Source organism: Haemorhous mexicanus, chromosome 1, assembly GCF_027477595.1.
Source record: "Haemorhous mexicanus isolate bHaeMex1 chromosome 1, bHaeMex1.pri, whole genome shotgun sequence".
Taxonomy (NCBI): Eukaryota; Metazoa; Chordata; class Aves; order Passeriformes; family Fringillidae; genus Haemorhous; species Haemorhous mexicanus.
Window position 1 is genome coordinate 23441802 of NC_082341.1, and position 23868 is coordinate 23465669.

The window sequence follows — 23868 nt, forward strand, 5'->3', positions numbered from 1 at the left end:
CGGCCGCCTCAGGGCTCGGCCCCCGCGTCCGCGGCCCCGCGGCGCTCAGCGCCTGGGTGTTCGAAACGCTCTGTGTCCTCCAACTCCCGGACAGCGCGGTTCTCCTCCGGGAAATGAAGCTGATGGCGGTGAGCCGTCCCTCGGGCATCACTGCCGGCGCCCCCGCTCCTTTGTAAAACTGCACAGCACCCGGAGAACGAGGATGGCTTATTTGTGTTTAATTCCGGATGCGCCGAATGTTTAATGTCAGAAAACCCGGGTATTGTTTTTGAATTGAGTTTCCACTAAGATCTGAGGATTTAAGATCAAATAGTGCACAAAGCTGCATTTGGAAACAGAGCTCATCACAGAGCTCATCGCAGCTGAGATCAGCTTGTTGTCCACATACAATTTTTCAGTTCAACGGGAGTGTATCTTTAGGCATTTCCGGAAAATTCTGGTTTGAGTAGGTCTTTTTGAGGCAGGGTTTGCTCGTCCAGTGAGTCCAGTCAGCTTCTAAAGTTTAAATGTGTAAATCTGGGAATACTAGCAGGAATTACATACAACGAGACGTTTCAACTGGGTATGGTTGCAAAGATTATCTGTAATGCTTTTAAATAAATTTTTGCAAAGTTCGGAAACCTAAATTCTCATAATTTCCCTCCTTCATCTGAAATAAACTATTTGCTGTCATCCGTTCTGAATACTTTTAGTTTTGTCAACTGGAAAAGGTGCACAGACAAAAACAAGCTTGTTACTGAATTAATATTCTTGTATGTGTTTTTTTAATGTGTAATATCCTGTGGTAAACCCTGTATCAAGGTCTCACATGTGCTGAGTATTAATAGATGAGTGGAGGTAGCAGAGAATGCTGGTGAATGCTGAGATATGCATGGAATCAATGTTGAGTATCTTCAAACTTCATGTCAGCTATGGGATCTAGTAAAGTTTTCAATTTGTTGACTGCAAGCTCTGAATTTCAGGGCCAAAGGAAATTCAGCAGTGCTGTAGTGATTGAGAAAGTGTTCCTTCGTATTTACAAGCCCTGACAATTCTTTTGGGGGACATGAGAGCAATCACTGGTTGTTATTGACATCCTGCTCTGTCAATTTATGAAGTAAGGACATTTTTGGTGAAATAGTGTCAGTCTATTTCTTCCAAGGGAGAGGACTTCCAGATGAATTACCTATATATGAATATAGGTTTTACTTATTTTTTATGTAATTACTAATTATATTTCAATTTATATAGAATAGCAAATTAGTACATTATTTTTATATCTTTACCCTATTGTATTAACAACTAAGGTAAAGGAGAGCTTTTGCAAACCATGTATGTTGTTTCTCTCGAACCTGTATCTCTTTTGTCAGTCAACAGCCCAGCTTCAAACTGCATCCAGCTGTAAGCTGACAATAGTTGGGAAACTCTCACCTCCCTGGAGCAATTGTTCCCTGCACCAAGCAGCAGCAGCAGGACATCACCCCAGAACCAAAGGCTTCCCTCTTGAACAAGCTGCTCACTGAGGTCAGTTATTCCACTTGGTAAAATCCTGCCTGTTTTTCACAGTTTTAAGTTCTCAGTTACTCTTCTGTCTTACCGGGCCTGGCTGAGTGTTCTACTCAAATCTTTGCTTTTGGCAGCTGTACAGGTTCTTGCTTTTTAAGAAGCGCTTGTTAGATGGACTGTAGGTGGTGAGCTGGGCATCTCATGTTTACAAAGGCACAAGTGTCAGCTTTGCCCATCTTGCAGCTCATTTTCATTGGGGTTTTTTTGGTAGTGAGATGAGGGCTGTTACTAATGGTCTGTCTCAGTGGTGTTGGATTTCTCTCTGTTCCCGTTTTTTATTTCCCTGTTTCCAGGTGAAAGGAGGGCACACACTTGCCTTGCCCCAGCAGGGCAGTGCATGTTCCTGTGTACCCAGGTGCCAGAAGCCTCTGGGACTGCAGAGTTGGGCTCTTGCTGCTCAGTGGCTCCACTGATGTGCAACATCTACAAACCTCTGTCCTGCCAAAATGAACAGTTTCCAGTTTACATGGTAAATTCTTGAGCAGTTTCCAAGGTGCACTACCTTAATTTAGAGTCATGATGGGACTCTTCCTCTGGTCCTCTCTCATGCTCTTCTTACATACCTTACAAAGATCAGCCTATTGCAAACTACTGCTCTTTGGTAATAACACCTGCTTGGTGTAACATTTGATGGCACAACTGATGCTGGTTACAAAAATAGAAACACCAAGTATGACTTGTTGCAAACAATTTATTAGGTAGTAATAAATAAGAATTTAGCAGAAAGGACTATACAGCAATAAGGCATATTGATAGTGTAGTTATATAGGCAACTGACACACATTCCTAACATTTTCCTCTAGTTTTCTAAGAAAGTGCTATGTAGAGAAATGTATTTCTGATACCAGTGCCAAGTGATAGCAGGGATGCATGATGAAGGACCTGACTGTTTCATTATTTACCTTAAATAAAGCATAACAATCCATGAAAATTTACTGTTATTTAAGCCTGTGAAGTTTAAGTAGAAAATTACAGTTTGCTAAGAAGAATACAAAATACAAGTCTCCTGTTCATGTTTTTAACAGCTTACTACTTTAATTTCTTAAACTGCAGTTACTAGTAAGGTATGAGTAAAGTTACTATACAACAGCACAGTTCTTCACATTCACTTTAGCTTTTATTTGAAAACTTAGAGGCAAGTGCTAATTTTTATTTTTTAAAAAAGCTTTTTTTTACAAAATATTGCACACTATTTTTAGCATGCAGTTTACACGGAAGAAATAGTCAAGTGCACTTAAAACCCTGAAATACAACCAGAAACGTCAAAGATCTGTGTTATAGATTCTATTTTAACATACAAGGATATGTTTCAGACTGCATAGAATCCCACCTTACACTTGGGACCCAACTTGTGGAGCCCCAGCCCTGACTCTAAAAAGAGCAGGCAGAATGCTTACAAACTGTTCTGACTTCCTTGTCATCTTCATTCCTGCATCCTGCACTGCCTTTAGCTGAAGAAACTGAATTAATTAGTAAGAAAATTAATTTAAGAGAAATAACTTAGTACCTCCTGTATAAGCTTTTGTTACTGCATATGTGTCGCAATCCAGGGTAGGATTTATAAAACTTTCTGAAGTCCTCTGAGTAAGATTCATCTGTAAATCCCTGTCTCCCTCTCCTCCATACATACATTTTATATTGCACAGCAAAAGTAAAAATCCATTTTACAAAACAAGCATGCTAAACATTCAATATGGCTTCTGAATGAGTAAAAGTATTTCCCTTTTGGCATCCTCATGCAGTATTTTAGAATAAATATGAATACAAAGTATGAGAAAGTTAAGAGTATAAATAAAGCAAGCTAAAATGTTTGTCAGAAACGAAATAAAAAACAAGTTTATCAAAAGTAGTTGCTCAAAGGTCTAACTGGTCTTTTAAGCATATTTATCAACAGTATCGTAAAAATAGAGGGTGTCTACAAAATACTGCAACAAATACCACCTCCTTGATGTTCCACACAATGACACAAAAAGTAAATAGGTTAACTGAGACTTGCTTAATGGCACTGGTAGTCCCATATTTCTCTGGGAACAACATCTTTACTGGATTCATGCTCGTCAAACTTGGTAAACCATTTAGATTTCATCAGCTTTATTGGTTAAGCTCAAGCCCTACAATAGTTAATATATGAAACACAAAAATACTTATAAAAATAATAGATATGTTGTATAGTTTTTTTAAAAAAATAAACCATGCAGCTTCTGTACAAAGTTAAAAAACTGTACAAATTGACTTTTCTATTGTGTAAAATTCATATACATGGAAGTCCTGTTACGAGGAGGAACAAGTTGTTTTTTGCTCAGCCATCAGATGCCATCTCGTAACTATTGTTCATTTCCATCACTCGTTTCTTTCAGGTGGCATTAGCTGGCCATTTAATTTCATCAGGAGTTTTACAACAAGTCCTGCCTATGTAAGGGGATGCAATTAAATTCTATCAGCATTTCAGAACTATGACAATCAAGTACATGACAAAAGCAATTCTCAGCTTTATCCAATCTCAAACTCCATTACTTTTGATCACAAAGTTAGTGGCTCCAGCTCTCTGAATCTCATTATATTTGGAATTAATCTAAGAGAATGAGGGATTGGGCATATGCAAGAAACAGTTTCAATTAAACAAAAGGTTTTTCCTAATGATTATAGATGCATTTTATGTATTTTGAATTCTGAAGGCGTCACATGCTAAGAAAACAAGCAAACATTCTGAAATATTAATAATAAAGTTTTAAAATAATTTTTGTAGGGGCTTGGCTTAGGCTTCTTTTATATTGTGCAAGGATGGTTAATCTCAAGAGAAAAGAGGCTTGTGTATCTAATTTAGGAAAGAAATAATTTTTCATAAAGGATGTAAAATGATAGTGCTTACCTGTTTGGTATGTACAATAAAGCTCATTTTGTTCTCCAGACTGTGGATTTGAAAGCACGTATCTCCATCTCCCAACTGCCACATAAAGCAACCATACTTTAGGCTGAGGAGTAAAGCCTATGACCAAATGTAGGAAACTGTCACTCAAAAAATATCCTCCATACCTGCAAACTGAACTTCCCTTCATTCACAAAGACAAGATTCAGACTTAAACCACTATATTCCACAACACAGTTGTAGTTCGTAAAGTAGTAAAGTGAAAAAATACAAGACTTTGCTAGTGACTTATAAAGATCTTAAAATCTTGGAAATTTTCAGTCAGTTTTAACTAAACAGTTGGATGGGAAATCACTTCTAGTACAAAGACTTTAGGAGAAGAGAATGAAATTTTATAGTTAACACTGGCAGTTCACTTAAGCTGACCTTTGTTTCCATGTTGAGGAGGTGCAGCCCTTTTACATTTACTCCTACGTACACTTTGATGACTTTATGGCTACTTGAACTTGCTTTGGTGAATATCTGTCCTGTGAAAAAAGCTGCTCCGTAAGTAGGAATTTCCCAGCAATTCTGCAAGAACATGCGCTGAAGGTGATGCATCTCCTTACTGACACCTTCACTGGTGCTGAGATTCTAAAAATAAAGAAACAATGGCAATCAACAAGTCCTTCCACAAGTTGTGATTGATTGAAGAAAATTCACTGTTCAGCACAATCCCTACTAAATGCTTATTTCCAAAGTGCCTTCCTATCAACCATCTTCCTACAGCTAAATTAAACCTTAGAGCCATGGAAAGGCTCAAGTGCAAGCAGAGCCTGAGGCAAAACCCAGACACCTATAAGAGCCTTGGAAATCTGAGCACAGACACACAACCTCTGAAGGGCCCCACAGCTTTGCCTCTCCCAGAAGTAACTGGGACTCAGGATAAGCAGCTATGCACCCATCTAACACCAAATGCATCACAATCCTTAAAACTAAGTATTCTTCCTTCTTTTAAGGAGTCCAATCCAGTGAGACATGGTAAGATGAGCAAATACCTCCTTCCAAAAACATGGATTGTTTTTTCTTTTCTAAGCAAGAGAGGTGCAGATCTCTTTTCATTTGTGGAGCCTTCATTCAGAATGAGACAGGCTTCTGTTCCTTCCTCTTCAGTAGAGTGCAGCAGTCAGAACAAACTATTGCAGGAGTGCTCCTCAAACCAGAATGATAACAACCACTCTAACAAATAAAAAATTGTTTGGGCCATGGACAAGATCAGAAGGCACAGACAGGAGGGAGAACACAAATCTTCATCAGTTAGGGGGCCATGACTGTGGATGTGGTAGACAGGATCAGCCTCTCTGGATCCATACCCTGCCTTACAGCTTGCCTGAATTCTACACAGCCATTTCTAACATGTAAAATCTTCAGAACAAAGGATTGCAACTTCTTTCCCCTTCTCCCCGTACCCCACACCCCAAAATAATGTCTCAAAAGCAGAAGTCAAGAAAGCTATGCTCATTCTTACATATGATTTGATGACAGAGTAGATGACTTTGCTACACCATAGTCTTAGACCACCATCACCCCCTCCTTCATCTCTATTAGAAAGAATAGGAATGATCTGCTATTTTCTGACAAAAAAGGGGTGAGCACCAAAAGAAAGTTTATGACTGAGTAATCTCTTCTCAAAATAAGAAGCAAGGTTTGAAAACATTCACTAGGTGCCCCTGCAATGTTTCCTGGCAGCTGCCTTTAGCCAGCTACCACCATCAGCTGGTACAGTTCTCCTTCTGACACACCTCACTTTTTCCACAATTACTTGTGAAGACCACAAATTTAATCTGACCTCATTTGGGACCCACAGCCCTCAGTTAGATGCATTTTTACACAAGCAGCCCAAGTCCAAAAAAATTAAAATTTTTGCTCAATTAACTGCTCTAAACAAAGGGGTCTCTGTGTGTGTGTATGTGCGTGTGTGTGTGTGTGTGTGTACATCAGCAGCACTACCAGGTCCTTAAGATACAAGTTACACTGACAAAAAGGACTTTGGGGATCTATTGCTACAAGTGGACACATAAATTTAAATCAGAGAAGATTTTTTCATACCTATGCCCGAATTGGAATTGTGCCCAATACAGAGCTAACATTGAAAGTAAATGAACAGATAGCAAACATATTTACTTCTAACAAAGAGATCTGTAACTGTACAAGAAATATATTCTAACAACCCATCCCAAAAATTCAGAGCATACACATTTTTAGCTTTTTATACCAGTATTTCTGTTCATTAATTGACAACCAAACAGTCAAAAATGTTAAAGAACGGGATTGTCTGCTACCTGCTTATTTATCTTACCTTGTATTCATGAAGTATCCTGTTTGTCCAATGAGGAGCTTTGCTTTTTAGTTTAGTTATTGGAACGATAGATTTAAGATTTTCTTCACTAAGAGAAAAACAAAGAGGAACAAAGTCTTTCTTCACTAAACAAAGTAAGAAAAAAGAACAATGTCTGCCACAGTGTACCTTCAAGTCAAATACTGAGCTAGACAGTCAGCTCCTACTCCATCTTGCCTCATCAGATGAGATGGTTTCCTAAGATACACTGCAATTCTCAGTTAATGAAGATCCACCTTTACATTATACACTCCGTGTCAAACATCATGGACATGGCATGGAGAGGAAATGCCAGCAGAACACACAACTCATACTTGGCTAGAGAGCAGTTTGGTGAATTCCAGGTTGGAAGCCAAAATTATATACAAAATGCCCTTTACATCAGCATATCACATACTCAGAAAATATGACAGACTGTAGATATCTTCCTTCCACTCCTGCAGTCAGCACTACCAAGGACTCAGCCCAATTAACTTCCACGTTGAAGTTATACATTACATGACACCAAAGAGAAGCTACTTACCTCAACTGCCTTTTTTTAAAAAAAAACAAAATTCAGGAAACAAACAAACAAAAAAAAAAAAAAACTAAAAGGAAGAATGCAAGCCTTTACTAGTTTGCTTTTATGTACAGTTAAGACAGTGTCAAGACCTAGTGATGTAACCTATTTAAACTGTATTTGGCAGTATATATGATCTGCCAAGCAAAAACCCTACACAGGACAGTGCATCAGATCTTTAAGGTCAAGGATACTCTCATACAAACAACTAGGGATATGTTTTCAGAATTACCAGTCTTTTAATGAACATTTACGTCTACTACAAAAAGAAAAACAGATTATGAAACTCCTCATCTATATGAAGAATTATGTGAATGTGGATGGAAAGCATGTCCAAATGGCTTTTTATCTAGCCCGAACTATCTTTGCAGGCAGTCCTGTCTGTAGAGCCAAACACTCCCCCAGAGCAGGATGAACTTGGAACCACAGGGCTGACAGGCCTCAGTGTGGAGAGGAACACCACGCTGCAGCTGCTGGGAGCCAGCAGGGAGTAGTTTAATACAAAACTCAGCCATACTGAACTGCACACTCTTACAGGAGGGCAGTCCCACCTAAATCCTGTTCCCCTTATGCTCCATTGACTGGCTATGCAACTGCAGGACAATATATGCAAAAACCCATCAGGCCAAGGCAGCTCAGCTAATGCTGTGAATAAGGGAAGATGAGAAGCATAGCAGCATTCCAGAACAGCACAGCTGCTCTTGAATGAATGAAGTGAGGTGGAGATGGCAGGGGGTGAAGGTGTACACAGCAGAGAACTGGAATCCTCATGGGCTCAGATACTGCTGCAGAAATGTATGTGGGAAGAACAAGCCATCCCAAAATAGCTCAGCTACTGTTCTGCTGGCATGCAGAGAGAAGGGGAGAGAAAAATACCATCTGGCTGAGCCCTACTGGTGCTATGGGTTTGACTAATTTAGTACAGCATTTCTCCTACAAATGACAGAAGAGACACAATATCGCTGCATGGTCTGTCCAAAGAGGGAAAATCAATCCCAGACATTGGTCCAACTGCCATAGTAAGATGTTTCTTCAACATTGCTCAAGGCCTCAGTCCTGTCAGAACCCTTCAATAAATATTGTAGTTTATTTTGGTATTACTGTATCACAGAACAGATTTTACACACTACAGAACCTCCACCCCTCTGTCTAGGACTGCAATAAAGATTAATACATTTTCACACACAGTGCCCAACTTCCATTAATGCTATAACGGTTACATGATTACTCTGAACTATAGCTCAGTGATGAAGAATACCAGCAAATATATCATACCTAAAGTTTGAGGGTTCCATAGGAAGTACTATCTAAAAATACTTAATCTAACCCATAATTTTAAATTTTAAACACATACTTACTTTAGAAAGCCCTGTTTATGTTTCTTGCTCTCATAATTTCCATAGACTATTTGTAGAAGCAGACTTGCCAGTGTAATCAGCTTTGCATCAGGGGATGTATAAAAACCTTTCAGTAAATTATATCTGGCCTCATCAAAAAGTATAAGAATAGCCAAGGGATCCTCAATCTGTAAAAATATTTAAATAATATTATTTCTTTGTAAAAAGGAAAGTAAGCTTAGAAACTATGAACGGCATTTCCCACTGATTCAGAGACAGAAAACAAAGGTGTGATCCTGACTGAAGTGTACATTGTAGTGGTGCTTTGTAATAGAAGCATTGTTTTTCATTGACTTACTTCAACACTTCATTGATCTAACACACAAATGAAAGGCAACTAGCACACCATAACCAATCAAAAAGTTCACAGAAATATTGGTATCTGCAGATTTCTTCCCCCATAAATTTATTTTCAGTAATATGTTTGCATAATCCCATTGAAATTAACCAATAAAATAAAAAACAACGGCAATTTAACTGAAAAACAACAGCACAAGGAATAAAATCAGGCATGTTGTTTTCAGCTGTATGACAGACAGAGACTGACACATGGAGACATTGGATAAACCCAACAGAGAGGGTGAGAAAGAGAAAGAGAACAAAAAGATGATAAGAAGGCAAGAGAGAGGAAGGCAAGAATATGAAGATTCAAACTTTACAGAAAAGGAAGGGAAGAATGTGAAGACTCAAACCATTACAGAAAAGATGTCAGGTTTAAAAAGTTTGGAAATTACTACAGTCACTATAAACACTGAGTGTTGACGGTCCAAGTGTTCTGAGTCTGACCATAATTTCATTCACTTCCAAGTGCTGACCTTTTTTTCTATTTCCAGTGGAAGTCTCACATCCCTTCTCAGGAAAAGCTGTGAAGTTTCCCTTTGAGGATCCAAGTTTGTCAGTTCAGTGAATATTTCAGGCCAGTCTCGAATATGCTGCAAAGGCTTGTGATATGGCTTCAGCTGGAGACCTGAAAAATAACAGGTTTGTTTCCAAATAAAAAAACTGAATAACCCAGCACATACACACACACACATAAATGATTAAATTCTGCACCAAACCCAGAGTACCTCAAATTGAGGACTCATTAACAAACATTTTCCTATGTTTTCTAAACTGCTATATAGAAAAGATTTTGAAAATATGGATTTATTGATAAAACTCTTAGCAACAATTCACTAAATGCAATAGTGGTGAAACTTTGTTATTTTCAGTTTCTCAGGAGTGAAGTGCTATTTAAAAATTTAATGGAGTACCAAGACTGGCCTTAAAAACACAATAATAAAACATGGGAGACTCTTGTTTCTATTATTGTAGAGAAATATAGAGAAATATAAAGTCCAATAATCTTATTTCTGACAGAAAAATACAGATATAATTTATCTTCTAAATGTATTTGCCTTTTTTGTATATATACAAAACCCATAAACTTTTCAGAAGAGACATTCTTCTTTTCAGAAGCCATTCTTCTTTTTAATCTGTAAAATCTCCTGATTCTTAACAGGCTAAAGTCAATCAATGTTTCACATTCTCTTGTGTATATGAGAGCTGAGAAAGTAATACAGAGCTTTCAGCTACAGTCCTATTATGTACTAGAGTCTGTAGCTTGTGCTTACTCACTCACCCTGCCTGTCCTTGGGTTATCATTTGCCATTTCCTAGGAGTGAGGTTCTAGGAGGCTCTATCTGCCTCAACCTCACTGCTTTGGCTTTCACACCGTGGCATTTCCCATCATGTGAAAAGCGTAAATGGATACATTATAGCACAACATCTTTCACTGGGAACAATCTGTTCATTCAACTTATCCATCTTACATTCAAACACAGAAAAGCATCATCTGTTCTACAAGCAAGAAACCTACTGTCCTTACAGCTGTATACAAACTGCAACATACTTTATAATGAAACTTGTGCATTAGTTGCTTGAAGCCATAAATCAGGAGCTCATTTTCAAATCTAGGCTAAATATCTAGAGAATTACTTGCTGTTACACAAACAATTTATCAGTGAGCTCTTCCCCTCAAATGCAAGGGTAATACCTCAATGATTCTAGGAAACAATACATACATATTTAGAAAAGGCAAAAGCAGCAAGACTTTAACCCTCAAACACTTCCTTTTCTTCACATTAACATCTATGTTTAGCTGAGGGTTACAGTAGTCATGTGGCAATACAGCAAAGTAAAAAGGCCAATGGTATGACACCGGAAGAAAAAGATTAAAGAAAAATAAAGAAAAGATTTCCTGCAATAATTAGAGCTACTTTAAAAAAAAAAGTAACAATAGTACTGTAGTGGAGCATAGGCAACAGTAAATAAAATTTTAAATGCAAGGCTTCTGTGTTAATGACATTCTCAACACAGTATCCTACCAGACCACAACTGAGCTTTGTAATCCACAAGGTGTCCCATAGCTATCATGTTGCAGAAGTACTGTTGACCACATTATCTGAAAATACCCAACCACACTTGTTGACTCTTGGGCTTCTACTTATCTTCTAGTATATATCTCAAATAAAAACTATAATATCTTTTATATTTACATCAGAAATACCGAAAAATACCATAAATATAAACATGACATTTTACATCAGAATTCTCTCCTATCAAATACATTTGAAAACTTGTTTATAAAAAATTATTTTGGTACAAAACACAGAAAAATTCATATGATTAAAGGACCGAATGAAAAAACATTAATCATCTTAAAAAGACTAAACATTCGTAAAAACAACTACACGCATCCAAACTCAAATAGTCTGGGAAGAAAAATATGGATAAATCCAGGATAAGCAACTAGTAAGGCCAATGACAGGAAGGTGCCCTGTAACAGAAAGGCAACCTGGCTCAGCCTCATCTTCCTGGATGAAATACATTATAGGTGCCAGAGTGATACAGTCAGACCTATTGAGGGTACCCAAAGTAAAAGCTAAAACAGAGAATCTCCCCACAGCTCTGAAAGCAGTTTGGAGACATGAGGCTGTGAAGCTTGTCAGAGAGCATGTCTCCTAAGACAGCATTACTTTTTCCTAAAGGCAAACAGAAATAAACTGTGATACACCCTCAAGTATAGCCATTGTCCCTTTTACTTACTGAGGTTCTCAGAACAGATCCAGATAGTGAAGTACTGCTGAGTTTCTTGAGACAGGCGCATGCCCTCCATGATCTGCTGGACAGTTGTGTTGTTTCCGTGTTTCAGCTCCACAGAGCGATATGACCCATCCATACGATAAATCCGTGCCTTCTCATACTACATAAAACCAGGAATATATTACACCAACAATTTATTAAAATCCTTTCTGTTTGTGTTTTTATCAGCAACATCTATAATGCTGAGAAAAAGAACATTGCACAACTCCTACGTAGTTATTATTTACCCAAATTGCTTGTTTCATGTTCTGTGCAAGTTCTTATACTGTGTTTTTTACAACCATATCTCCAAGAAAGATCATTATGGTATTCTGAGGACTTCTGTTTAACTCCAAGGCAAGCAGGTATTTAAAAGTTCCCTGAGGGATCTGGGCTCAGCTGTCTATGCATATCCCAAAATGTTCACTTTGCTACTACCAGCAGGTTATGAATTTTTCCAGCCTATACTAAAAAAAACCTTATTTTTAGAGGGAAGCACCAGTCTTTACTCAGAACCCACTACAAGAATACAATCTCACTAAATCTTATAGTGCTCCTGTAACAGAATTGAAATAAATCTTATAAATAATAAATCATTTTCCCCTTCAGAACTCCCATAGCTGTCACTGAATTGCATGTGAGCCCACAGTATGTCTCCTGAAAGACATACATAAACATAAATCAGGTGCTTAAAGCATACATGCAGAAGTCATAAATCAATGAAGTGTCTTGTTTTCATTTCTGTAACAGATTAGATATTTCAGCTGCTTGAATAAAAACATTTCAGGAATTTGTTATTTCTCTTCCTCAAATCTACTAAGTCATCAAGAACTGAGTTCCTAAAAATTTATGGAAAAAAAAGATGGATGGCTTGGAAAATGACAGCTGATTGAAAATGAGGTTGGAATGGAAAACATCAGTCTATTTTTGCTACAGTAGTCACTGTCATTCCTACTGCAGTAGTTTATAGGGGGAGTTAATATATTAATATAATTAAATAGTAGTAAGTGACAACATAACATCACGCATTACACTCTGAAATCTACTTAAAACATGTCCATTAGTCTTTAGAGTCATTAGAGACACCATCACATCATCTACTGCACAATAAGATCCTTAAAATGAAGGTCAGTTCCTTCCTTAATTATTATGGAAATCATTCATGCAGAGTGAAATGAAGATAATTTAAAACATCTTGAAAAACTGACAGGTTTAGTACCACCTACTTACAGGGATATAGGTTGCATCTGAAGTCAAAGAAAAGAAACAAGTGGGTTTATATCATTTGACTAATTTTAAATCTTCTTCAGGATAAGAGAAATTGCATTGTAAATTTTGTTTCCTATCCTAGCTAAAACTCCAGTGGCTGCCAAGGAAGCCTGCACTGAGGCTTTAACTGATGAAAAGCCTATTTCATAGAAGCCTACATTTCGCCAGGTGAATGCTCCTGCTTATCAACATATAAGATAAGAATGCATAAAGATAGCTGATGGTTGCATAATCAAAAAAAGGACATAAAATCAGTAGCTAATGTGATGCTCCTACAAATAAATTGGAGCATCATGTTTACATGTATTATATGTATTTCTTGAGCCATGAAACAGAGCAGAAACATTTAAAGAGACAAAATGCCAGTTTGCCAATATTCACACTAACAATTTCAATGTACAAACATTTCCAGTAACAGCCAGAAATGACTCTAGCTCTTCTAAAAGATTAAGTGTAAATTAACTATAAACTTTAAAATATTTAGAAAATTAGCTCATACAGGTTTATTTATGGCCTCCTTCAGTAGTTTTGCAGCTTCTTCCCACTCATTTTGTTTGTTCTCTTCACAGACATTCAGCGGAGATCTTCCTTGTTGATCAGTAATGTGCTACAAACAAATAGAAACACCAATTCTACATTGATTTCACTGGAGACAGGCAAATATTTACACATTTTTGAGATAATTAAAATTCTTGACACCCGAGTTCAAACATTTAATTGATACACAATAGGAAAAGCAAAGGTAGTGAAAAACACTTAACCATTTTTCAGTAATTGCTAAACAAGATCAGTGATCTGACACCAAAATATTTCTCATATACAAGCTAGAAACTGTTGCTAAATCTGCTATTTCTATACACAAACAGAACTTACTCTGTCAATTTCAGGATGATTTAGTAGAATTTGTACTATTTCAGCATGCCCACCTCCAGCAGCAAAATGAAGAGGAGAGCTGAGTTGACCATTCAAAAGATTTGGATTGCATTTCCCTTTCTCCAACAGCATTCGAGTGGCTTCAACTTTTCCATACCTGCAGACATGTTTAAATCAGAACAGACACAGCAAATATATAATAATTTTTTTAGATGTTCCTAATTATGAAAAAGTGTTTTTTTAGATGGTCCTATTTATGAAAAAGTGTGGGTTTTTCCACACTGAAAAGTTTTTAGCTTTCAAATTACACCAGATACAATGTAACATAATTAAGTTTGTAGAAATGAATATCAGTTCTACACTTCTTTGGTAATCATTGGTCTAGTAACCATTGATTGGATTCATGATAGACAAACAGAACCTTAATTTAAGCCAGCTAAGTTTGGGTAGTTGCAGCAATTCAGTCATGGCAGAACAGAGGACAGCTTTGTCTGGAAAAAAAATAATCAGTGTGAGAATCGGTTCAGCTTCTGCTTGTCATGCAGATGGATCTTGAGGATTCTTAACCCCCATGCTTATAACTGGTAACTCTTGTGTATATTTGAGGTGTAAAGCATTTACAAACTTTCTGCCAAACACTAAAAAGCAAGTAAGAATGTAAGCTTTTTATAATCAAGTTTGATTTTCATGTTATTCCTATCATCAGACATACTGACCACTATATGTACCAAAGACTAGCTTCCATGAAGATAAAAGAAAAGCATTTTTATGACTGAGAAAAGCTTTCAAGCACTTACAGATTAAATCACAGAGTTATAGTCAGACATGTTGACCTCTGTAAATCACCTAGTCCAGCTTCCCACTTAAAGTGTGTCCAGCACCAAAACATGCTCAGCTCAGCTACTGCTGTGCTGTAAAACAGCTCACAGGCTTAAGCCAACACAGACTGTGAAAGTTACCATGCTAAAGTAGACCCAGTGCCTCCAGCAGGAATTAGAATAGTCAGGAGAGATACAAGAGGCAATAAGTATGTGATGACATGATCTTCACAACTGGTGTCCCCAAAAACCATTCAAATTAAAATAATCGCAAGACCTGAAGCGATGTTTCTCTTCAGAAGGTTAACACTAGCATATATTATAATGAAAGCATTAAAGGTCTAGAGGTTTTTTGTTTTTTTTTTTATTTCTTCTTTTGGAGGCTGAGAAATTACATAAATGATAGCACTAAAGAATCATGACAGCTAGAATGCACTTGATTGGCACAACTACGCTTGACTCACCAGCATGCATAATGGATTGGTGCCCAGTGGTCACTATCCAGCTGATTAACAGAGAACTTTTTATCCAGAAGGTGGCTTAGTAAATCAGAGTCTCCTTCACAAGCACTGCGGTGAAGAGGGAAATCATCTACCCATTGGTGTTCCCTACAAATTAAAAGGGGAAGCAGGAAAAACACCATTCAGAAATATTGCAATTGAGAACATCAATTTTTTTAAAGTTACTAACATAGCACTAAACATAGATCTACATGAAGAGTAAAAGAGAAGTTCATGCAGCTAAAATGTGTTGTATTCATACAAATAGGTTTTTTGTCATGCAGAAATCAAGCCACAGCTGTATTTATTAGAGTAAGAAATGCTTCTCTAATATTTATAATTCACACCTTTCTTGATTCATCTTTTAACCGTTGTGTTTCAACACTTTAAGATTTCAAATAGAATTTCATTTAAAATATGTATTTCTACAGTGAAGCATAAAGTAATAGAAATCTCATTTTAAGTCTACCAAGTGCTACTGTAATAAAACAAAACAAAATTATCCATTAATGAAAAATGAATGTAACATAATACTTGTCCTCTGTGACACTGCTCATGCTACGTCGCCACTTTTCTCTTTTAGGAATCTGAATCTTTGAATAGTCTGGGGCTCCAAGGCCAAAGTATGGATTAATTACCACCTTGTCAACCTGTGAAGACATAATTTAAACACAACTGAAAAAATATCTTACTGAGATTCGGCTACACAATCCCCCATTCTGGTCAGGTATTCTCTTAAAACCAAAGTTATGATAGTAACATTTTATAATGAAAGAGAATTATGATCAAATATGAGAATTTGAAAAACTAGTGCACACTTACTGCTAAATAAACAACTATGATATGAGCACACACTCATATCAAGTAAATGAATGAACTCTAAAAAGAAAATGTATATATGTTTCACAAATACAAAATGAAAATATAGTTCTTACCCTATTGGTATACTGAAGGTCAGATCCAAACAAAGGATTATAGATACACATATCTGCTTTCTCCAATGCCAGCATTTTACTCTTTATTTCCAGGGCAGTATAACCCATGTGCAATGAGCTCTCTGACTGACCAGGTTCTATAGCATAGGCAGGGTTTATTACATTTGTTTTAATTCTTTCAAGAGGAGATGGTCTGAATAAACCTGGGATGGAGTGAGACTGGGTGTGCCGTTCATCCAACCACCTGCAGGAGAGAATGGGCAAGTAATTAATTTTCAGGTAGAAAAGGATCATTTTGGTCATGCTGTCCATTATTTTGTTTGATCAGGGATTGCATATATGATAATCACACATTTGAATTTTAAAAAATAATTATAATTTGCACAGACAATTTTATAAGACTAAATTACTCCCTGAATGTGAAATTTGTTAACCACACTCAGTTTAACAGTTGTATTTGCTCAATTCTGTGTGGATGCAAACTCTTAAAGAGAAGGAAATTATACACTAACACGGGTTATAACCACAAAACCACACCAACACTTCATTTACTTTCAGTTTATTAACAGTACTACTCTGAACAAATTCTGAAACTTAAAGCAGTTTTTTTTAAGAGTGAGTTTCAATATCTGTACTGACTTAAGCTTTTCAACTCACGTGTTTCATTAGGGAAAGACAGGAAAAGGCAGCAAACCAGAAAGTCCAGTTTTTAAACTGCTATTTCACATAGGCTACCACTTGCCTTTTTATAAAGCTGTGCTGAAGTTTATTCTCTTCTCAGTGCACTCCTACTGACAGTATTGAAGAACTTTAGAGCTCTCTTATTCTGTGCTACCAGGAGAACTGTACACCTGATGCATTTTTCCCACCACATATGCAATATAACACAGGGCTCAGGACAAGTTGCTCATCTCAAGTATATTTTTACCAAATTGTTAAATTGTTTTAGTGTTATATTAAGTGGTGCATTAAAGGTTTAAAGGCAGGTTTTTTATTTAGGTTTCTGCACATGCTTTCTCACAAGCTTGAGGTAAAAATGTGCTTTGCTGGAATACAATAAATTCTGTTTAGTGATTGAGCCTGGAAGAAACAGAAGTAAGTACATGCTTTGGACATCCACTGACAGAACACTTAGATCTTGTCTGTCCCAGAAGCACACGTAAGGATGGCAGAAGGTAACCTGCAGTTCTGTGCATATGCTTAGGCCTATTTTTAAGTCCTAAATCCAAGCTATAATGTCCTGCAAAAGCAGCATTCTCTTCACTTACTCATGGTCCTGGCAGAAAGAACAGTAAAATTGTAGTCATTGTGCTATAAACACCTTTCAAGGTATTTTCAGGCGGTTTCTCTAAACATTTGGTAGATAAATTAGTTATGGCAGTTTGAATCTTTGAGAAGGATTGTTTCAGATTATGTACATAGAGAATAAAAAATATAAACTATTTTCTATTATACCTCCAAGGCTTCTTGTGAGGCTTGAAACACTTTTAAGCAGAACTTAGAGCCTGAAGGCATTCAGCAAGCAGCAAATAAATTTAACTGGTATGATGGTATACAGGGAAATACAACAACTCTACTAATAAACTGTAAAAACCCTACACACAGAACCTTTTAGGTAATAGCCTGTAGCATGATTTTTTACATTAGCCAGAGGTTTCAGCTAACTTTATTACTGCAAATAAGTTCATACACAAGTGTGTCTGGTATTTCTTAGTCAAGGGTACGTTAAAAAAAAAACCAAAAAACCAAAAAAAACCCAAAACAACAACAACAAAAACCCCACCAAAACAACAAAAAACCTGTCCATGTATTCAAACTACTATAAATCTGGCTAAACAACTAATCACCTTTCTGAAAGTTAATTCCCTACTGCAAATAAATTTGTGTGTCTGGGGAAGATGCACTCCCTTTCTACAGGGAGATTTAATTTAAATGCAAATCTTAATGGTATACAATTACAGGATATTTTTACTTCACTCTGGCAAATGCTCTTACTCAAATGACAATTATGTAATTTACAGAGGATTAAACATTATGATTTTACAAAACATTCACTAAGAGGATGAACTTCCAAAAAGCTACTTGATTTAGATAAACACACCATTCGTGAGTTTGCAAAAAGAATTTTAGAAATATGTTGTCAAGGTTTCAATTTCTGATAAACATGAAGAAAATACCATGACGATTTCCTTCTTAACCACAAGAATGCTATAAAAACTATGTGTTACACTGACAAATGATCTTTTTAATATATATTTATATTTTGATATAAAATATCTAAGTTTTCATTTTAATGTATTTTTACTGATGATGTCTCTTACTTATCCAAGGCAATTAACATTTTTGCAGTAAGTGTAGCAAAGTGTGTGCTGGATTCACTGCAGACTCTCATGATGTCTTGTAAACAGTAGAACACAGGGCATCCAGGACTGTATGTATATTTCGTATTATCTAAAAAAGAAACATTCTCTGAAGACACGTCCGTGAGAAGAATCTTATTTTCCCTTCTGCATCTTTTGTAGTTACACATCCCTAATTAAGACCATAACTTTAGACTAGAGCGACTTAATTTTCTCCAAATAATAATTGACAGCAATTACATACAATCTTTACATAGCAATTCACAACCCAACAGATTAGCCTTAAAATCCGTACATATTCTGTCACTATTCCATCAGTGTGATCAGGTTCATCTGAGGAATAAATGTTAAATGCATCTTGTTACCATAAAAAAAAGGAATATGACTCAGGACTAGGAGGGGTATGTACTGGCACTGGTAACTCCACAATGGTGTCTATTTGATAGATTTTATCAAGTCTTATAAGTAGGGCAAAAATGAAGAAGTTTTCCCAAAAGCACACATTTTACTTCAATATTTTTAGAAATACTTTCTTGACAAGTCATTTACTTGGCTCTCTAAAGAATCTGTTTATTTATTATTTTTACTTATTATTACTTATTCTTCTCTGAGTACAGAATACTGAACTGAATAGGATGTCTAAGACTTGCAGTCAGCAAATTCTACACAAGACCTGTATTTTGAAATATAACCAAATGTACAAATACTGCTTAAACCAGAAGTGTGCTATCATTACAAAAACAAAGGCAATACATTAAACCAAAGGTTTCTTCCTTGATTTTAAACTTCTTCAGAGTTTAAAATATTCAGAGAGTTTTGCACCTGCCTGCAACTTTTAATGTTTAAATACAGAAAAAGCCATATATCATATTAAAATATATCAATAGCTCCTATATATATAATTATAAATATAATCATATATCAATAAGATAGATATATACAACTTAAACAAGTCATACAAAAATAAACCGTCAAGTGAACTTCTGCTAAAATGGGTTCAGCTTCACAAATCATGCTCAATGTTACCTTTCACAACAGTTGGAACAATGTAAAGAGATGCCTCCTGGCCTGCTTTCTCTCCATCTAGAGGAAACTTCTTCATTAACACCACACGCTTTCCTAGCACATTATTTAAAAACAAAAAACAGACAAACCACAAAACAATTATTTAATCATCAAAATAAAGAAAAAATCTAGAGTTGGCTATCTGAAAGCTTACCAGACTCAATCTTCCTACTTTCCAGGAAGAAAAAATTATGATTATGAGCTATAATCTAAAGAAAGCTAATAAAATTTAAATACATGTGAAAAACTAAAGAACATAAACATGTATATACCTATTAACATGAAAAAATTATACATCTGTAGCCCTTTATAACTTTTCCAACCTCAGCTGCATATTTTAGCAGTGTACAAACTAAGCTGGGCATAATTAATGCTTGGGCCATCTGAGTGAGTCAAATTAAAACTCTCCAAACTATCCAAGGAACAGAGTATTTGCTTGTAGAAGGTATTCCTCTATGTGTATTAATTCTATTACTCTATGTTTGCTGCATTATTAGCTTTGTAAAGCCCACTCAGCTGCAGCTATTGCCACCTGAAACATTTTACCATGTAAACAACAGAGATGAAGTCCACAGAAAAGACCAGAAGTCCTTTAGTCATTATACTTTATACCAACCTAGAAATGTAATAGGCTGGCTAAAACAAATTTGTCAGCACAAGTGTGATGTTTTTTGCTAGATGTAACAAGAAGGGAAAAAAATGTACTCATCAAATTCCATCTTTCTTTATACTAATTTCATGCTTTTGCATAACTTTGCCATGCCAATTTAAAAAACATTTTTTTAGTGCTGTCAATAGTGTATTAGATTAAAATTGTTTTACCTTTAATACCCTGATTGGCTGGTGAAATTGGTTTGGTGGCTTCCAACACATAATCCAAAATGCTCTGGGTTATCTCAGTGCCTCCTTGAAGTTTAGTTTCTAACAAAACTTTCTTTCTTTTTTTCTTTTGGCCTTCAATGGGAACTTCAAGGAGCAAAATCTTTCAAACAATAATGAAACCAAACAAGTTTAAGCACAGCTGAGAGAAGCCTGGAACTTTAAAAAAATTATTATTATTACTATTACTATTACTATTATTATTATTGCTACTGTAAAAGTAGTAACAAAATTCAAGAAGTACTAAATGTTGAGGAGCAAAAGGTAAAGTCAGAATGACCTCTGCAGCAGACTAAAGAGTAAAAGACAAGGCTACATTCTCTTCTGTTATATTATTACTTATTTACTATACCATTTAAAAAACCAAATAACTAATACATAAAGAAAAGAAATAGTTTTACTTCATAGGATTTAGCTCGATATTCCCGAGAATTGAGGCTAGCAGTATTTTTTGGACGAATCACAGCAACATATGCATCTCCAATGTTTTCTGGGTTTCCCATCTCTCCTTCTTACTTTATCACTGGAAATAATGAATAAACAGGAAGAAAAGGTTCAGCTGAAAAAAACATCCAACAGCACACCAAACTTCAGGATGCAGTGCTCATATCCACTCATGCTTTGCATTATTCATTTATTGTTTTTTAGCTGGAGAAATGCCAATGGCTGATACAATTCTGCTTCCTTTTCATGAAAGGGGAAAATAGGACGTCATATAGATTGGATACAAATAAGCTTGTTCTCTAACCCATCTTTAAAATAAAAGCAATGTATTTTTTTTTTCACTTTGTAACGATCTTCCCCATTTTGCAAACCAGACAAAAGGCCAAAGAAATTTTGAACTCTGGAAAAGATGTGAAATTGAAAAAGAAAACCATTTCAAAGTGACAAGCACTGTGATTCATAAATTGTGCTGTAACAAGTATTGCACTTCTATGAGTTCTGGATGGATTTCAAGAAAATACCTGCTTTTCATCTCCCTCCACAAAGTAGAACAGAGTCTTGCCTACAGCCAAGTAACAAAGCTGATAAAAATAATCTATAATATGGATTCATTTACTTAGTTTTACTTCAGTGGGGCTGCAAACGGGTGCACAATTCATTCAAATCAAGTTTCTGAAAGGAATACATCTTTATTTTCTAGAAAAAAATGAATAGAAGCATTTAAGAAAAAGCTTTGCTTACCCTTCTGTTAAACTAAGGTGTCAATTCCTAAAATCACAAAATTGTATGGAAATTATACGGAAAACCTCCTAAAGCAAAATCTCCAGAAAGAAGGTTATGTCTGACCACTTCCACCTTCCAGCTGATCATTTTCTTCATCTGCACATGAACACCCTTTCATTCCATAGCATCAGTAAGCACATGCTTTTTGCAGGTTAATTCCTCCACATATTTTAAATGTTAGTGTTCTAGCTTCTCCACCTCTTCTAGAAGAAACAGAGGTCTTCAGATTCTTATGCCCTTAGTCCAGTATTTTTCCTGGGATCAAGACTACCTGAAAAGATATTGAAAATATCTCAACCTAAATAACAACAATAAGCATGGGTATTTTCACCATCAGTTAGGATAAATACATTAGTTAGCAGATTCAATGATGGTATGTGAACACTATAATATCTGAAGAGAAACAGCTAATGATTTGCAGTACCAAATTTACAGTATTTACATTAGTATTTAGTAAGTTATTTACAGTAGCATCTAAAAACATGAAATAAGCAACATGCTGACTTACAAGAACTCATATTTTAGGATATTAAGAATTTTAAAAGGAAAAAGAAACAACCATCCTTTATGCACAGCCGGGAAAGGCGTGCTCCTTGGGTTTCCTTACACGTGCTTGGATACACAGGGTTTGGGTCATAGGCTTGTGTGGAGGGAACCTGCACTGGTACGGCCGGGTCACCTGGATGACAGGTAGTGGGTCGGGTGAATAAGCAGTGGGTGAACTCCCTCTGCCACTGCTCTGCACTAAATCCAGTGCAGAATGAGTACGTCTGTGAAACCGACAGGGCTGAGACTTGCAATATGACTCCAGAAAACAAAAAGTGAGGATGAAGGGGGCTGGGAGGGGTGCTGTAAGGATGTGACAATAAACCAGCTTCAGAAGACACCACCACGAACTAATTCTGACCAATGCCAGGCGCTAACAAGGCGGCCCCATTCCAAAGGCTGCCGGTTTAAGGCATATGCCTCACCCAGGCTTCGTCCAGCACCGCCGACCCTTCCCGCCTCCCGCAGGACCCGCCGGGAGGAGACGGAGGGCGGCTCCCTCCGGGACTCCCGGCCGCGCCACCCCGGCCAGGGAGGAGGGAGGCCGGGGGCATCGGAAGCCCCGCAGCGCTGCCTCGCCTCGGCCCGGCCGGAGGGCGACTGGTGGGAGGCGGCTCCGCACCCCAGCATCTCCCACCCCGCACAGCCCGGCCGGGAAACGCCCCCGAACTTCCCCGGCCGCGCCCAGAAGCCGCCGGGCAGCGGCCCCCGAGGGGTGCTCCCGCTGAATCCCCGAGGGGAGAGAGCGGCTCCCCCGCGCTCAGGACCGCCCCGGGACCGGGGTGAGGGAGGTCGCCCCGGCCCCGCTCCCTCCCTGCCTGCCTGCCTTGCCTTCCTCGGTGGCGCCTGCCGCCGCCTGCCCGCCGCATCCTCCCGCCGCGCCCGCCGCCCAGGCCCCGCGTCCCGGCCTGCTCCGCCCTGTCCCCGCCCCTCTCCCTCCCACGGCGCGGTGGATCCGCTTCCCGTCAGAGCCCCGCGGGCCTCGGCTGCCGATGAGTTTCCGGGTCGGCGGCCTGAACTTGTGTTGCCGCCGCCGGTTGTTGACCGCGGGCGGAGAAGGAGGGAGCAAGCCGGGGCTGCGGGCCGGGCCGGGAGCAGGAGGCGCGGCTGACGGGCGGGGAGGCGGCGAGGCGGAGCGGCCGCCCGGGCCCACGGAGCGCCGCCGGCAGCAGCTGTTAGCGCCGCCGCCGAACAAAGGGGTAGCGAGCAGGCGGCAGCTGCAGCGCCTGCCCGCGCCGGGGGCCCCGGCGAGCTGAGTGACAGCCCCGGCTGCCCGTGAGGCTCCCACTGGAGCGGGCACTCCAGAGGGCGCCGTACCCGGAGTGGAGAGGGAGAGAGAAGCGGCCGCTGGGCACATGGAAGCTCTGAGTGGCGGGCGCGGAGGCGCCGGGAAGGGCCGGGGAGAGCCCCTGTGAGGAGCCGGTGAGTGCCCGCGGTGCTGGGCGAGGTTCAGGCGGAGGCTGCGGGAAGGCACGGCGAGCGGAGCCCGCTCGCGGATGAAGCCTGGAGGCTCCGCACATCGGGGCGTC

The 23868-nt window shown here is 38.3% G+C and overlaps 2 protein-coding genes and 1 long non-coding RNA gene across 7 annotated transcripts in view; 2 read left to right on the forward strand and 1 right to left on the reverse strand.

Moving 5' to 3' along the window:
- The first annotated feature begins 7 nt into the window (after window positions 1-7).
- Window positions 8-3494, forward strand: LOC132325635 (uncharacterized). Its single transcript, XR_009485994.1, has 2 exons — window positions 8-1503; window positions 1839-3494. It is a non-coding gene; the product is annotated as an uncharacterized LOC132325635 (long non-coding RNA).
- Window positions 2219-22064, reverse strand: KRIT1 (KRIT1 ankyrin repeat containing). The gene is made up of 17 exons (XM_059843163.1): window positions 21752-22064; window positions 20968-21089; window positions 20510-20669; window positions 19649-19741; window positions 18584-18713; window positions 16263-16506; window positions 15862-15977; window positions 15292-15435; window positions 14010-14166; window positions 13636-13743; window positions 11832-11988; window positions 9560-9711; window positions 8706-8872; window positions 6750-6837; window positions 4838-5044; window positions 4415-4531; window positions 2219-3954 (listed from the first exon to the last, which is right to left on the reverse strand). Exons 2-17 carry the CDS (start codon window positions 21067-21069, stop codon window positions 3886-3888), a joined length of 2211 nt encoding a protein of 736 aa, XP_059699146.1. The 5' UTR covers window positions 21070-21089; window positions 21752-22064; the 3' UTR covers window positions 2219-3885.
- A 1556-nt stretch (window positions 22065-23620) lies between these two features.
- ANKIB1 (ankyrin repeat and IBR domain containing 1) overlaps window positions 23621-23868 on the forward strand; it is an 88267-nt gene continuing 88019 nt past the window's right edge. For all 5 annotated transcript variants that reach the window (XM_059843100.1, XM_059843135.1, XM_059843127.1 and 2 more), the window contains exon 1: window positions 23621-23761. The gene's annotated coding sequence lies outside the window, so the exon portion shown is untranslated. The remainder of the gene's footprint in view (window positions 23762-23868) is intronic.